Below are 16,906 nucleotides of genomic sequence, written 5' to 3'. Positions count from 1 at the left end.
TTCTAAAAGCTCTGTACTATGTTCTTTATCTTATTATGCTGATTATATATAATGCCTCAATATAATTGTACCGTGGAAAGTAAAGAGAGTTTGTAGATGAGTACAATTGTCTATTTGTGTAATGGCAAGCGTGTTTTCATTGTGTTGTCCTATTGTGTCAATTTAGTTTACAATATAAAAAAAATACAAAAATTCATACCTCACGTGAGACCGGCACAAATGTAGAATATTCATTAAAAGCACAATTACTTGATAGCAGTATTTTACAACAGTAGTTTGGGATGCCGGCACGACTGGTTAACACATCCGCCTCACAGTTCTGAGGACCGGTGTTCAAATCCCGGCCCCGCCTGTGTGGCGTTTGCATGTTCTTCCCGTGCCTGTGTGGGTTTTCTTCTTTTTTGAAATTTGGGATAATGCATAGATGGATGGATGGTTAATTAAAGGATCAATAAATAGCAAGTTTGTCATTTTTGTACAAATTTAATCTTGGAGCGACACATTTAGACAGATGATATAATAGTACTCACAAGCATATATTCTTTATTTTCTATTAAAAAAAAAAAAAAAAAAGTAGTATAACAGCATCGTACTGAGTCACAGTAGTGGTGGATGTCTATTCATCATCATTTATGTCCACACAACTGGACAGTATTATATTGCCTGCCGACTCCCGTGGCAGGCACACCAGAAGGAGTAGCACAATGAATTGAATTGCGGCATTAAATTATGATTTACAGGCAGTTTAATTCTTTACATTCTATTTCATTTGAACCATTTTTGAGGAGTGGGGCGCTGGAACGGAATAATGGAATTCACATTCATTTCAATGGGAAAAGAAGATTTGAAGTTTGAGTGTTTTGCGTTATGCGCTTGTTTATGGAACAAATTGAACTGGACTCTCAAGGCACCACCGTACTGTAATGTCTAATGCGCAACAACATCATTGCACTGAGGGGAGGAGCTTCATGTAGCCAGTCTTGTCTAATTGAAAAATGTGCTTTGCTGCCATCTTGTGATAGCTATATACAATTACAAGCTTCTTTGGGGAGTGTCAATTAGGGATTCTTGCTTTTTGCGGCGGCTGTGCCCAGTGAATAGTGGGGAACACTGTATTTCCATTTTTTTTTAATTTTTTTAAACAGGTTGCTGGATGATTGTCAAATTATGAATGCACTATGGTGTATAACTTTCCATCATGCTATGTTTGAATGACAAAGAGGAATGATTGAATTCCTTGCCGTCCGTCCGACTTTGCCATTTCCACAGAGTCTGTGGAAGCTGAAGTCGCTATTTGGATGTACCAGCCCCGGTAGAGTGCAGATTCAAACTTCCGCTGCTTTGTGCTGTCGGTTTTCATGTAGAAGACGAAGGAAAGTGTGGTCTCGTCGTTCATAGAAATGCTTTTCAGCTTCTTCTTATCCACTGCCTACAAAAAACAAACGTGCTTCTTATACATTTTAAAATGGGTCATTCATTTTGATTAATATATATATATATATATATATATATATATATAAAACATTTACATTGGATTGAATTAATTCAATCCAATGTATGAATTAATTCTGTGACCAAATTGTAACTCGGGTTTACTTTTACAGTGGACCACTGCATAGTCACCATTTTGCCACCCATGGATTTACCGATTCGCTGATTTTTTATTTTGTTTTTCATTTCCCTCAGTTTTTAAATTTTTTAAAACACTTTTTTTTTTGTTGGACCTGGAAAAGCGTTATTGCTAGTTTATCCCAGATTATTCAAGATTTGGGGGGGGGGGGGGGGGGGGGGGGGGGTTAAAATTATTATCTGCAGATTTTTGCCATTTACCCTCCAGCCTCGTCCTTTGTTTTTAATAAATATTGTATCGTAAAATATAAACATTAAAACATCATAAAAGAGAATGTGAAAAAATAAACTTAATCATTTTATAAAGTGTAATTAAGACAAAAGTCACACACACGCTGTAGTGTGTTGTGTGCCTTTAAGGGGCGTGGCTTAGTGGGTGAGTCAGTGAGTCAGTTTACCACACAGTTAATTTAGTGTTAGCATCTGTTCCATGCTCCTTGCGAGTGTTTTCATTTCAATTCACCTATTTGCTGTTTTTGTGCTCAGGCCATAGTCATGTCTAATGTAAAAATATTGCTTTGGCGCCATCTTGTGGCATTTGGGGCCAAAAAAAAAACATTTTGAAGAGATGGGACGAGCTTGATTTACTCAGGCCATAGCCCTATCAAACACAAAAAAAGCACTTTACCGCCATCCTGTGGCATCTTTAGACAATTACAAACTTTTTGCGGTGAACCTGCTGAAATACAGTGCAATATTTCCAAATTCCGAAAGAACATTTTTTTATACCTCTACTTGCAGGAGCACCTGCTCTGCTTTCTTGGAGCACTTAAGAAAACAGTCAGAGTCTGTGAAGTTCAAGACCACTGGGTAATGGTGGTCCAAACAAGTTGACTTGTAGTAGTAAATGGTCATTTTTTCTGAGTACAAAAACATACAGAGAATTGTCCTTAGTTTTGTGTGCACGTGAATCCATCTATTTATATTTCCTAGAAAGTACTTTTTAGAACATGTCCCGAAGCTGATAAAGAAACGGAAAAGTGAGACAAGTTGTGTTATTTCTAATCTTAGGGTGACTAGCGCCCGTTGTACTGTATGACAAACCTGGTTGAGGTGAAACATAGAGAGTCTTCTGCGAACAGAGTCCTCGTAGATATTTGTGCGAGGCCACGTGTTCAACTGGAGTGTTCAGCATCTTAATTTGTTTGAAAGTGCCCCCTCCTCTTGAAACTGTAACACAACATCCCAAAGAGCAATGATATAGATCAGGGGTGTCGAACTCGAGTTTAACGGTGTGAGTGTGGCTTCGAACCCAAATGCAGCACAGCAGGAAAGTTTTCAAAAGACTTCAATCAATCGGATGTCAATTGTGACAGGTCAACTCAAAGCCGGCATACAGTGCAGTGAAGGGCAGTGACTTCACACTTCAGTCGGGAGGGTCAGGCTTGGAAGATCACTTGGTCTCGGTCCCGACGATGCAACGGTGTGTAATCCACACATAGCAGGTCAGGAAATGCTCAAGATTTCACTGTCTTCTTAATTCACAATTCACAGAGAGCAGAAGAGGGAAAACGGGAAACTCCGACTGAGTTGACCTTGTAACAGAATTACGGAGACCGGGAAACAGACTTAGCAGGACTCGAGGTCGTGATAGAAGGCTAGTCCAACAGCCACAGGAATAGGCAACCTTGAGCTGGCAGAACTCCCGGTCGTGGGCAGAAGTCAGAAGGCTGGCCAACCAGCCAGCAGGAGCAAATAAACTCACGGGGTAGGGTTCTCGCATCTTGAACGCAAGATCACAACATCCTCCAGGCCTTAAAAAGGGAGGTGTCACTCTGGCTATTCGTGATTGGCTGACAGATTGGCTGATGTCACAGAAGAAATGGCACACTGTGACATAAAGGGGAACAACACTGCTACATAGATGCTACTTGTTAGCCTATGTGGCTATGGAGTTTCCCATTGCATGTTAGCGTTCAGGCGCCAGTGGCTGTGTGGTTGCCTTAAATATAGTTATTCTTCTGAGAGCGCTACATTGTTTTACTGGAGAGAGAAAAAATACTCACCAAGTGTCACAGTGCTGGTCTTTGCAACCATCACAATGTCATTAAGGGTGCATCCTGTCCCATGACATCCACCACAGGCGCTCTCTGCATCGCAGCCCCTGCCTCTCAACACAGAGAAGCTAGTTTCTGTCATGGTGACAACAAGCAGATCGCTTTCCAGCTTGTTGGTCTCATCCTCAGCTGGGCAAATGTCATCCTCAGCACCACCATTCTCTTCTGCATCACCCCCTAAATCGCTCCCACTCTGCTGCAGGTTTTCCTCTCGCACCATCTCCATGCTGAACTGAAGTACGGTGACCTCCTTGGAGACTGGCTGAAGACAATCCTGCATTGAGCATGACTGCTCATTGTAATCTTTCTTGCTCCTGGACTTGTGCACCGTCTGATGACAGAAAAACAGAGGTCAACATCGAGTTGGAGAGTTTTAAATTAGGATAAATGTTCATATGCTTCTTAAAAGGCAGTGGTGGGCCGTGCTTTTGGTACCTGGGTCTTCAGTGGAGACTTAGCAAACTGTATCCACCTCTTATTAACACCACCATCACGTTGCAATTATGAAAACTATCAATACTACGCAAAAACACAATATAAAAGCATGCAACTGTGCCATGTTGAGCATCTGGAAAAGTTCATAGTCAATACTTATCTACTCACACAACAACAATATTTTTAAAAATTCATCAAATCTGTCGTACCGGAGATGAAGATAATAGACAGTTGGGAATAATTGAGTACAATTTAATGAAATGAATATTGGAATTTAGGCTGTAAAGCTAGGTCAGTGCTTCTGATGGGAGGCTTTCGGCAAGCACTCACTGGCCCTGACCGTTAAAAAGTAATGCCAAGTTACTGGATTCAACTTCCGGCTTGCCAATGATCGGACGGACAGACAGACAGACAGGCTGCTCGACCGGAAATGGAAGATGTCATCTCACCAACATAGGCTGACCCTCTGCAATGGCCTGAGCCACCTCCTCGGGGCGTAAATCCTGCAGGTCGGTGCCATTTATCTGCACCAGCTTGTCTCCTCTCCTAACAAAAAAGCAAGAATGGTGAGACGATGAATTCCCAGCAATCTCCAGGGACACAACGGTTATCTAATTAGTAATCAAGTCATTCTACAAATACTGATGATAAATATATCACTGCCTCACTGTCTGATTTGCCATTACATACGTGACACCGTGCCAGAGGATCAAAGAACTCACCGGCTACAAGGACAGCCGCACGACCCCCGACCCATCGGACAGTACCTCACAGGACACCGTGAAGCTGTTTTTCACCTGCTTTGACCGGCACAAAAGCGGAATCCACACCTATCCTGCCCTTCCAGAGCGGTACGACGCCCCCATCCAGCTACGGCGCCACCATTTACGAATCAACGAAAAGAAAACAGCGGGTCCGGACGGATTGACACGAAGAGTTCTTAAGGCATGCGCAGAGCAGTGAGCAGAGGTTTCCGCCACCATTTTTAACCTCTCGCTACTGCAGTCTGCAATCCTAAGATGAACACAATAAGCTGCCCGAACGACTATCGGCCAGTCGCTCTAGCACCCGTAATCACCAGTTGTCTGAAGACCCCTATCCTGTCTCACATCAAGGACGCGCTTCCCGATGACCCCGAGACCCACCAGTTGGCATATTGGACAAAAAAGGTCGGCAAAAGATACAATTAACACAGCACGCCACGCGGCCCTCATTAAACCTGGATAATGCTAACACTCATGTTAGGATGCGATTTGTGGATTTCTGCTTTGTATTTAATAAAGTTGGACCCCCAAAAACCGGTTAGACGCTAAGCAACCTGAGCGTTGGCGGCTCGCTGTGCACATGGATACTGGACTTTCTCAGCAATAAGACCCCAGAATGTCAGGATGAGAAATAATACTGCCTCCACGCTCTTCCATTCACCCCATCGACACCTTCGTCAAATTTGCTGACAAGTTAGCCTGCGGGGCCCGGCCTCTCAGGAATTCAACCTGAAATCAACAACCTGGACCTGAACACAGCCAAGATGAAGGAGATGATGATGGACTTCAGCAAATCAAAGAGCAGTGACCACACTGCCCTCTATATCGATGGAGAGAAGGTGGAGCGGGTGGAAAGCTTCATGTTCCTCTGAGTCCACATCTCGGCAGACCTTACCCGGTCCACCAACATCTCCCATCCGGTGGGAGAAGCACGCCAAAGACTGCACTTCCTCAGGTACCTACGCCCAAAATTCCCTCTGGAAAACACCACAGGGCATTAAAGTCTAGAACCAGAAGGCTCAAAAACTGTTTCTGCCACCAAGCTGTGAATTGCATTTGCCCACACCCCAAAACCCTCCATGGTACGACCTAATGACTAGACCTCCCTTAACTAAGTGCAATATACTGAACAAGCTCTTCGCAATATTGTCTGATCAAAAATCTCTACGATACCTGTATGTTAATAATCCTACTATAACCATATCACAATATCGACATGATCCCAGATGTGAATAACTGTACGTTCTGTAAATAAGTGTTTTTGATAATTGCGTACTTATATCTTTGACCTCAGTAACTGTAACAGTGACCATAAAGTTCTATTCTAGTCTATTCTATTTGAAGATATCTTTCCAAAGACAATTTGCAGTTGATAAAGTCATAACTGTGACTATTTCTTTGCTTTGCGCTGTTGGGTTTTTTGTTATCGTCATTGTTCAGTTTTTCCTTACATATGAACATATGAACATAGCAAAAAACTACTAAAAAAAATACTTCAGTGGTCTAAGTGCTAATACCTGATGATCTGTTTTCCTCCGCTTGAATGTCTTGGCTTGACAACATTTTCCACTTCATACTGGTGCTTCCCCTCATGGAGCTGGTGAACTATTAGCACACTTCCATTCACAAGTGAATCCTGCGGTGTGGGAATGAAGCAACCGATTTGAACCTGGATCCATCCAAATGTATCTGTCTTAGAGGGCGAAAAAGGAGAGAAGCCTTGGTTACCCACCGCCACATCCATGCTGCTGACGACGTCCACAAACGATGATTCCGATTCTGTTGAACGTGTATTGCAAAAAAGCGTGACGCTCCTGTGTTCTGTTTTATATTTGTTCTCTGAGCAGAAGAGGAAGCGGGAACCGGAGACCACAGAAATAGCGGAATTGATCTTGAATCAGAGCGCAGCGTGCCTCTGATGGCGGTCGAAAAGAGAACTTCACTTTTGAGGGCCTTCGCATCAATACTGCATCATAATAATACTATTTTTCTCGGGCCCACGTCAGTCGGGTGGAATCATTGTCGCTCCCCAGTGATGGCAGCACTCATGTAGCCCCATACCATGACACCCCTACCACCATGCTTGATTGTCTTTGTACTCAATTTATCGTGGTCTCATGAGACCACAGGACATGGTTCCAGTAATCCATGTTCTTTGTCCGCTTATTTTATGCAAACTGTTTCCAGGCTTTCTTGTGCATCATCTTCAGAAGAGACCAGAAATGCAGACCGAGTGTGTGGCGTAAGGTCTGAGCACAGCAAGGCTGAACCCCCCCCCCCCACACACACACACACACACACACACACCTCCCATCCCTTCAACCTCTGCAGCAATGCTCGGCGCGTTCATACCGCTATACTGTACTTACTGTACATCAATGCCCACACTGGACTGCGATGTGCTCTCACTAAATACCAAGGGCAGGACACTTCCCTAAAGTTTCATCACCACCGCGTCTCTAATCCATGAGCAAACACTTTCAGAAGAGGAAATGGGAAGTCCTCGATTGTACCGTACGCTACTGACATGAGAACTTAACGGATACTACTTCCCCTGTGACTCTTCTAATTCAACTCATTCGGTTGAATTAAGGATGTATATAACTACTGATATTAACGGTCGTGCCAGAAACGGAACTACTCAAACCACAGGGTCAGTATGTCAGTCAACGATTTGAACAAAGACTTTTGAACTTTTTAAATCAGCACAACGGACAGAAATCATCTGTAATAATTTGATAATCTGATGCATTTCTTTGCTCTTTGTCTTTACTAGTAAGACAATTCAACGCCGCCCTGGAAGAACGGCTAGGGCGCGCCTGTAGAATGACCGTCTTATACTGGTGTGCACTTTTGCTTTACCAGTAAGGACAAAGGGCATACTACTGCCTGCACTCCAAAGCTTTTCACATCTTTCAACAGGTGGACACGAAAACCAAGAATGGTGAAGTAAAAAGCACTTACAAATATAGAACACCCGCCTACCCACACACACGTACAGTATATATAAACACTGAAGCTATTTCCAGCCGTCCCTGTACGAGACGGCTAAATGCGTTGCTGGCTTGGGTTACATGAAAAAGCACATGGCACTGTTGCAAAGTTTCATGTCCTCACAACAGCTGGGACACAACAAAAACATTTGAGAAGAGGACACAAGCGGACGGGCAAAACGCAACGAGGTGCGGTAATGCTCTTCATTCTGAAAAATAGGCTATAATAGTAGGACGTATTGCTTAGCAAGTTAGGATTAGTGACTCATTTTATAACTTGAACGTGTCTTTCATTTAATTGTGGTTAGCGGCGATTTTCAGTACCGGGCAAAAAGAGTATAAGTATAAGATACTATTGTCATGTTAACATGTCTGCTGTGGAGTAAGTTAACTAAAAAAATAAGAATGCTCGTTATGCCAAACAACAAATGATATGATGCGAGAAAGTGTACCATGGATGTTTGAGCTGGACTGAAATGATCGTACGTGATGCCTAAATTGTCCTCCAATTCTGGACGAAGAGTCTTCCATAGTTGTGACGTCTAGCATATTAAGTGACTACGTTCCTGTATCAGATGGTGATGCTCGATGTGTTGATAATTGGAGGCGGGCCTCACGCCTTGACCCTGGCCAGCACGCTCTCAACGTTCCTACGCCAGGCCAAACTCGGCACAGGAGTCGCACCGTCCCGCGTCCTGCACACCGGAACGCCAAGACTTGAGCTCAACCCCGAAATCCATACCATGCAACGCAAAGAGGAAGGTAACAAAGGCTACAGGATTTTCAGCCATACTTTTCATCATAAGTAAAAACTAGGAGAGCATTTCGTCAGTGTGTGTGTGAGTGAAAGGCTTTAATGAGTCTGTCTGAGAGAAAGTAGTCTGCGTAAGAATTTCAGTAGCGTCCGATAATGCTTCATTAGCGTGTGGGGGCGTTTCAGTGGCGTCTGAGAGCATTTCGGTAGTGTTTACAGGAACGTTTCAGTAGTGTGTGTGAGCGAAAACGATTGCATTTGTGTGTATGAGAGCATTTCAGTCGTGTAAGGGGTCATCCTTAATTACATCCCTGACAGCCTTTCGTATATTTCGGCAGAGCCGACGCAAGAGAAACACCTCGCCAAGTCCGCAGTAGCAGAAGGCCTTCATCGGCCGCCGGTCGTCAGTCTCCAAGTGGTTGACACGTATGGAGAGTGGACTTGCTTGTGGAAGAGTCAATTCGCAGCCCTGAACATCCGCCACCTGCGCTCGCACACGCTCGTGCACACGGACCCGGGCGACAAGGTCAGAAACTCACACCGAGCGACGTCCGGTGAGAAAACTCATCGTTAAAAGCGTACGTACGTACGTATGTGATGTTCGTTAGAAAGCGCTGCAGGATTTTGCGTTCGAGCGCAATCGCTCGGCCGAGCTTCGCGGCCTCCCGGACCAGGCGCGCATTCTGGATGACAACGCTTTCTTCGACGACGCGCGGCTGGGCAAGAAAGAGAGACAACGTCTGAACGTCTCATCCAACCTCAAGAAGAGTTTGTCCTTCAGCCTGCCATCGACTAAACTCAGTTTGGATTTCTTCAAAGATCAGGTCGGGCTGTATGTCATATTGTTACGGAGCAAGATGGCTCCATATATTCGTGTGTTTGCGTGTTTACAGCATGACGTGTTGAATTAACATTCAATGGGAAGTCACTTGTGTACTCTATTATTCACACATTAATAAACAAAGTTATGGGCATGAAAGCTTGCATTTGTGCGTGTTCCGTATTATCATATTTTATACTATAATATTTATTAGAATTCTTACGTTCGCATTTTGGTGTCGGCTGTTGTTGTGCCCATTGTTCTCTCGATCTTGACATGATTTATCTCGCTTATAGTACATACGTTTTTTTTTGTTTTTTTTTATGTCACCATTGACTCGTGTTTTGTATGATTGATGTGTACCTTGATATTTTTTTTTAATCAACTGACCTTTTATGGGAGTGCTTTAAAAAGAAGTTCTAACAAAAAAAAAACCATCTAATTTTAAAGGTCATCATACTCATTATAATTATGTTATTGGACAAATTTGATCATTTAAACTATTTTTCTGGCACAAATACTTTCCAATACACAGGGGTGCTTTGAGATACGAGTTTAAGACATTCTGGGATTATGCTTGTAACTTAAAACCTCCGTATCTCCAATCATCTTTCCCCATTACAATGAATGGAAATGCAGTTTATCCCAAACATGTTATGTGTTTTTTAATAAGGAAAACAACGCTCTATGATAGCGTATGTTATAAAAACAGACTAATCACAGAATGAAATAGCATGTAAAGAACTAAACAGTTTGTGCATCTTTGATTTAAGGCTTCAATTCAATGTATTGTGCTGCTCCTTCTCGTGCGCCCATCATGGCCACCGGGGTCAGTATCATACAGTAATGCTGACACAAATGAAGAATAGTTCCGCAACTACTGTGACTGTAATATGAGTTGTTTTTCCATAGAGGATACATCAAATATGCCTGTGAGTATTTTTATATTGTTTGTCTACAGGTGTTGCTCCACTGTTTGTGTACGAATATCCATTGCTTAAAGGGTTGTACCGCGACTATCGATGCCAAGTCTTAGCCCATCAATGGCGTTTTCCTTTATGTGTTCCCATTAACCGCGCGAGGGCATTCTTAAGGTAAAGTTGTTTAAACACATAAATATAATATAAATAATATGAGGTCAATTGAGTTACGAGTTTGGTCATGGAACAAATTTAATTCATAAGACGAGGTAGCACTGTATGTTTTTTTTTTTTTTAAAACATACTTTTCAGTCTCGGGGCCAAATTTTCAACATAGAGCATGTTGAAAATGGGTCACTAATGATTTTCGCCGTGTTCTCTGGTCAGTGTTTGCATGTGCATGGTGGCTCGTGGATGCCTTACAGTTACAAAGTTCTGGGTTCAAATCTCAGCCGAGGCGAGGAGTTTCCATACTCGCCCCATGCTTGCGTTGGTTTTTGTTTGAGGACTCCCACATTCCAAAAACATGCACGCTCGGTTGACTAAAGTGGAAATGTTGTTTTGGGACGAAGTTAGTTCTATTAATTGCAAGTTGTTTAACCGGATGGATATGAACATACAGGTGGAGAGATACAACTTGGACAAGGTGCTTGTGAAAGGAACTGTTAGTCGCATCACGGCGGTGCAAATGGGCCAAGAGGATAGTGCAATAGATGAAGAGGTTTTAAGAAGAACTGACAAACAAGGAGGTTGCATGAGGAAGAAAAGAGTGAAACATTTCCAAGTCCAACTCGAAGATGGCGTCGTGCTGGAGGCACGGCAGGTTGTTGTGGCAACAGGGCCCACCCGGGCCCAAATGGCAAACATCCCACAGTGGGTAACTAATATCGAAGAGAGCTTTCCAGAAGGGCGCCTGCAACACACTGTGCACCTCATGCACTGTCTATCAAGGGCCCAGCAAAACCTTGAAGACTCTGATGATGTCACAGAGGGTAAGACGATTGCGCCACAAAATATACGTCCCAAAGCCCAAATTCTGTCTAGTAGGGATCATTTCAATATGCCTTTTTCCGAATTCAACATTTTTGTCGCCCAAGAATTGTACAACGGAAGGAGTTTGTCTCCGCTAGTTTGAGTAGCCAACTGTAGTACTTTTGCTCATAGACAATATCAATTAAAATAATACACATTTAGGAAATAAACAGCACGGGGAATGATTTTTAAAGTCATATGCACATTTATAATAGTGATCCCCTGCTATTCACGGATAGGAACCAAGCCCTAGTGCAAAATAGTAACTTAAAAGTCCCATGCCGTCCAAAGCTAATTTGGCTATTTTTTCCAGATAGGTTCCAAAACAAAAATCTGCAGATTTTCAAATGTGTTCACTGTACCGTACTTGTTTACCTTTTGTTATTGTTGCTGTTGTTTTAAGCTTTATCCTCAAAAGTTGTGCATACCTGTGTGTCTCCAGGCTCATGTGTGGTGTGTGAGGCAGGCCACAGAGTAATGGTAGTTGGCGGAGGTCTGACCAGCGCTCATGTCGTCTCCATCGCACTGCAGCAAGGTGCCAGTCACGTGACGTGGGTCATGAGAAAGCACCTCCAGGTCCACTCGCACAATTGCGACACACTTGCAGATGGGGGGGACGGGACGGGGGGGGGGGACGACGACAACTTACTTACTTACTTCTTATTTGTCTTTGTTGTGTTTAACGGCAGTTTGCAAACTACAATAGTGCTTTACCGCCCCCTGGTGATCTGTAATGATGACTGCATTTGCTTGCAATCTAAAGCACCGGTGTCAAACTCAAGGCCCGGGGGCCAGATCCAGCCAGCCGCATCATTTTATGTGGCCCGCGAAAGCAAATCATGCGTCAAATTCAATGATGCTTGCTGAAATCTGTATCAAAATGTCCAAGGGTCATGTGTAATAGATAATAGCTTTGAGATATTGCAAGCATTATTTTGTTGCCAAACCCCTTTTTACAGTCACTGGAACAATAGTTGAACAAACTATTATCCTTGAGTTCTGATTTCAAAACTAGTTATCCCACAATTGGTTGTGTACATGTAATAATACGACGAGCCCATTCAACGAGTGAGTTTCACACCGCTGATCGGAAGTTTTTGTTTTCTTAAAAACAAATATATTTATTAAATAAACCAAGGATATAAGATGACAATTCAATTTGAGTTGTTCTGCTCATATTTGACACTCCATAATTACCAATCAATGAATTCCAATTTGATCCATAGATCCATTTTCCATTAAATGTTCACCCACAAGAATAATTTATACATATATATATATAATCCAAATTTCAGCACTTTTCACAACAATCGGTATTTCCTCTTCTCTATGTTTTGCTTATTGGGTGCAATTGATTACTGCAACCATCAAATATTGAACTTTTACCTCATTTGCAATCATTTTGTCTTATTTTACTGTGCAAAGTTTCTTTCCACTGCACATTTGACACTCCACGGGGACAAAGTCATTCTTTTACTCTCTATGTGTGCGTCTCACAGTTGAAACAGTTTGATGTGGGCGATGTGGAGAGCCTGGTGGGTCGTTATTCGCACGTGGAGCATGGCATCAAGATGGATGGCCAAGCCTTCCTGAGACAGTTCTTCAACGAAAGGAGTCTTCACAAGCGACTGGCAATGATTCGCCAGGCGAGGAAAGGAGGCGCCATCACCCCGGAGGCCTACATCCAATTACAGCCATTTATTTTGAAAGGACAGGTGGATGTGAAGACATACTGTCAGGTAAATTGCAGGGCCATTATACTGATGTGAGGTTGTATTGTAACCGATGCGATAGAACAGTGATAATTGATAATATTGTATAGCACTAGCGGTACATGGGCTTCCTCTAGTGCAGGGGTGTCAAACTCATTTTCGTCGCGGGTCACCTCGTAGTTATTGTTTCTCTTGCAGGGCCGTTATGGCTGCGAAACCATATGAATGTATGATCGCCTCATATTATTACCGATACGCAAATTGATGGATAAGTACTTTTGAAATCAGAAGCCAGTCACAACTTGTTTGTTCGACTATCAGTATTCATTGAATTCATTTATTTATTTGAAAATGAGGATGGGTAACAAACAAAGTGCTTGCAACATGTCAATAGTTGTAATAGTGAAGAGAATTTGCAATTTCGGTATTTTAGCAGGGAACACGAAGTGGATGCACATGATTTGGTTTCGCGGGCCACATAAAATGATGTGGCGGGCCGAATCTGGGCCCCGGGCCACCAGTTTGACACCTGTCCTCTGGTGGCACTGATACGCAAACTGTTCAGAATGTTACAGTTGCTTAAATCCAGTACAGTAAATTAGCGAAGTGCAGTTCAGTTATATTTAACTTTTAAGTACATAAAATACTTTTGTTTTTAATCTTTAAGAACTGTTTAGTTCTTTAGGTTGATTTACTTGCAATCATTTATCATTTTCTTGTGCAAAACATTTTAATTGAACTACATACAGTTGTTTTTATTCACTATAATCACTATATTATATATAATCACTATATTATATATATCACTATATTTAAGCAAGGCGGCAAAATGCAGCCCAACGGGGGGAACAAGTCAGTGCAAACTGTAGGCCGGTCCCAAGCCCGGATAAATGCAGAGGGTTGCGTCAGGAAGGGCATCCGGCTTAAAACCTTGCCAAACAAATATGAGCGTTCATCCAAAGAATTCCGTACCGGATCGGTCTCGGCCCGGGTTAACAACGTCCGCCACCGGCGCCGCCAACCTGCGGGGCGCCGTTGGAAATTCAGCTACTGTGGGTCGAAGTCAAAGGAAGAAGAAGAGGTGGAAAGCAGGGTTCTTCGGCAGGAAGAGAAGAGGAAAGCACAGAGCCTAGAACTGAATGTGGGGACTTTGAATGTTGGGACTATGACAGGAAAATCTCGGGAGCTGGTTGACATGATGATCAGGAGAAAGGTTGATATATTGTGTGTCCTGGAGACCAGGTGGAAAGGCAGTAAGGCTAGAAGTTTAGTGGCAGGGTTGAAATTATTTTACCATGGTGGAGATGGGAGGAGAAATGGAGTCGGGGTTATTTTGAAAGAAGAGTTGGCTAAGAATGTCTTGGAGGTGAAAAGAGTATCAGATCGAGTGATGAGGCTGAAATTTGAAATTGAGGGTGTTATGTGTAATGTGATTAGTGGCGATGCCCCACAGGTAGGATGTGACCTAGAGGTGAAAGAGAAATTCTGGAAGGAGCGAGACGAAGTAGTTCTGAGCGTCCCGGACAGAGAGAGAGTCGTGATTGGTGCAGATTGTAATGGACATGTTGGTGAAGGAAATAGGGGTGATGAAGAAGTCATGGGTAAGTACGGCATCCAGGAAAGGAACTTGGAGGGACAGATGGTGGTAGACTTTGCAACAAGGATGCAAATGGCTGTAGTGAACACTTTTTTTCCAGAAGAGGCACGGACATAGGGTGACCTACAAGAGCGGAGGTAGAAGCACGCAGGTGGATTACATCTTGTGCAGACGATGTCATCTGAAGGAGGTTACCCTCAGATGACATCGTGGTGGTAGGGGAGAGTGTGGCTCGACAGCATAGGATGGTGGTGTGTAAGATGACTCTGGCGGTGGGGAGGAAGATTAGGAAGACAAAGGCGGAGCAGAGAACCATGTGGTGGAAGCTGAGACAGGACGAGTGTTGTGCAGCTTTTCGGGAAGAGGTGAGACAGGCTCGCGGTGGACAGGAGGAGCTTCCGGAAGACTGGACCAGTGCAGCCAAGGTGATCAGAGAGGCGGGCAGGAGAGTACTTGGCGTATCTTCTGGCAGGAAAGGAGAGAAGTTAGACTCGGTGGTGGAACCTCACAGTACAGGAAATCATACAAGGAAAAAGGTTAGCTAAGAAGAAGTGGGACACCGAGAGGACCGAGGAGAGGCGAAAGGAATACATTGAGATGCGACATAGGGCAAGGTTTGATAAAATTTGATTTTGGACATTTGGATTGAACTATTAAGAATGTTATTTTTTAAACATTTATTTAGGTCAAATGTTTATTTAACTTTAATGTGCAATACATATTAATTGAGTCATTATTTAAGTACAGTTGTTGTTGTTTTTTCAGCAACCTGGATAATGGATATTCAGGGGGCCTAATCATGACTCCTGATGCATTACACAGTACATTATCACGCTTTCATGCCCAGAAACTCAAGTGTGACTATCTTATCAGGTGACCGAGGCCAGCTGGTGCTACAGGAATCAGGCCTGGAGGCTATCCCTCAGCAATGGAGAACGCTGGACAGGAGATACGATTTGGTTGGCCACTGGATGTAAACTTGATGTCAAACAGGACCCTTTGCTTTCTGAAGTGATGAAGGAATTCCCGATTCAAGTGAGGCTTAAGATTTTGGATGTCTTAAAGTCAAGTCATTGCCAAAGTGAATCTCCGCCTTTTCACAATTCGCTATTCATGAATTTTACCGAATCATGTTTTTGTTTCGTTTTTTTCTGTGGAACCTGTCCTCAGCTACTTGCTGCCTATTTTGGAATATATGGATTATTGGACACAAGATCTCGCCAAAGCCCTAAATTATAAGACAGTAACAATCGGCGTCAGGGAACTACAGTGACGTGATGCGCCTCAACCTTTCTCACGTCTTTGTACAGTATGTCGAGGAGGAGCTAAATGTAGTCTGGGTTGTCAGCGGAAGTTGTGTACTTCGCACTGAGATGCCACCGGATGGCGCCAAAGTAATATATATATTTTTTTCTTTGCCATTGTTTTGGCATTGTTTTCACTGATTGTGAAGCACAATGGACCAAGCATTATATTTGCAAATAAGTACATTTGTGATTGCCAAAGTGCGAATATGCAGTGGTTCGCTCACTGTACGTGTGTTCTCATAAAGGTGCTGGATGGCTGGCCATGCATATCAGAGAGTTTACACTGGGCAGAAGGGTGTCCTCTTTACTTGATGGGGCAGTACACCGCTCTTCAGGTAACCTTTTAGAGTATACAACAATGTAGTATATATATATATATATATATATATATATATATATATATGTAATTACTTTACAGACAGCATCCAAACCATGTGTGTTGTTGCTCTTGCCCACCCACAGATTGGACCTCATGCCGTAAACCTGGCAGGTGGACAAGCAGCGAGTGTGAGAATTGCCAAGCGCATCCTGCGCCATCGCAACGGCATGGAGGCGACTGAGCTGAGTGCAAGGAGATCTAAAACGGAAGAATATATTCAGCAAATGCAAGGACTTTTATGGCTCTAACGACAACATTTTCCATCTCATTGTTCATGTGCCTCGTGACACTAAAAAGCATTCTAAAATGTGTACGAGCACGTCGGTGACCTTTCGTATGCCTGCAATGGGATTAGTTGTGACTCAATGCTCTTTTCATGGTAACATGAGTCACCCTTACATTGCTGATGTACCACAATATACAGCATATTTTGCCTTTTATGTATGGTCTGTTGATGAATGCTTTTTTTGTTTTAACCTTTACATACTGTTCATTTTTCCACGCACG

General features: G+C 43.1%; 2 protein-coding genes across 3 annotated transcripts; one reads left to right on the top strand and one right to left on the bottom strand.

The window, feature by feature from the left end:
• Nucleotides 1-494: 494 nt before the first annotated feature.
• Nucleotides 495-11,997, bottom strand: il1fma (interleukin-1 family member A). Of its 2 annotated transcripts, XM_061670779.1 has the most exons (7): nt 6,618-6,696; nt 6,403-6,521; nt 4,571-4,667; nt 3,636-4,017; nt 2,674-2,799; nt 2,359-2,489; nt 495-1,429 (listed from the first exon to the last, which is right to left on the bottom strand). In XM_061670779.1, the coding sequence occupies exons 1-7, from the start codon at nt 6,627-6,629 to the stop codon at nt 1,202-1,204; spliced, it is 1,095 nt and encodes a 364-aa protein (XP_061526763.1). In that variant the 5' UTR covers nt 6,630-6,696; the 3' UTR covers nt 495-1,201. The 2 variants fall into 2 exon arrangements, with proteins under 2 accessions (XP_061526763.1, XP_061526764.1); XM_061670780.1 differs by lacking the exons at nt 6,403-6,521; nt 6,618-6,696 and adding an exon at nt 11,833-11,997.
• Nucleotides 7,935-16,671, top strand: zgc:113276 (uncharacterized protein LOC553748 homolog). Its single transcript, XM_061670782.1, has 11 exons — nt 7,935-8,067; nt 8,454-8,640; nt 8,971-9,158; nt 9,241-9,456; nt 10,995-11,078; nt 11,136-11,313; nt 11,808-11,980; nt 12,904-13,143; nt 15,587-15,748; nt 16,266-16,355; nt 16,483-16,671. Exons 2-11 carry the CDS (start codon nt 8,454-8,456, stop codon nt 16,645-16,647), a joined length of 1,683 nt encoding a protein of 560 aa, XP_061526766.1. The 5' UTR covers nt 7,935-8,067; the 3' UTR covers nt 16,648-16,671.
• Nucleotides 16,672-16,906: the final 235 nt, after the last annotated feature.

Source organism: Phycodurus eques, chromosome 2 (assembly GCF_024500275.1).
Source record: "Phycodurus eques isolate BA_2022a chromosome 2, UOR_Pequ_1.1, whole genome shotgun sequence".
NCBI lineage: Eukaryota > Metazoa > Chordata > Actinopteri > Syngnathiformes > Syngnathidae > Phycodurus > Phycodurus eques.
Note: the sequence above shows the minus strand (reverse complement) of the source record. Positions and strands in the feature narration are given on the sequence as shown.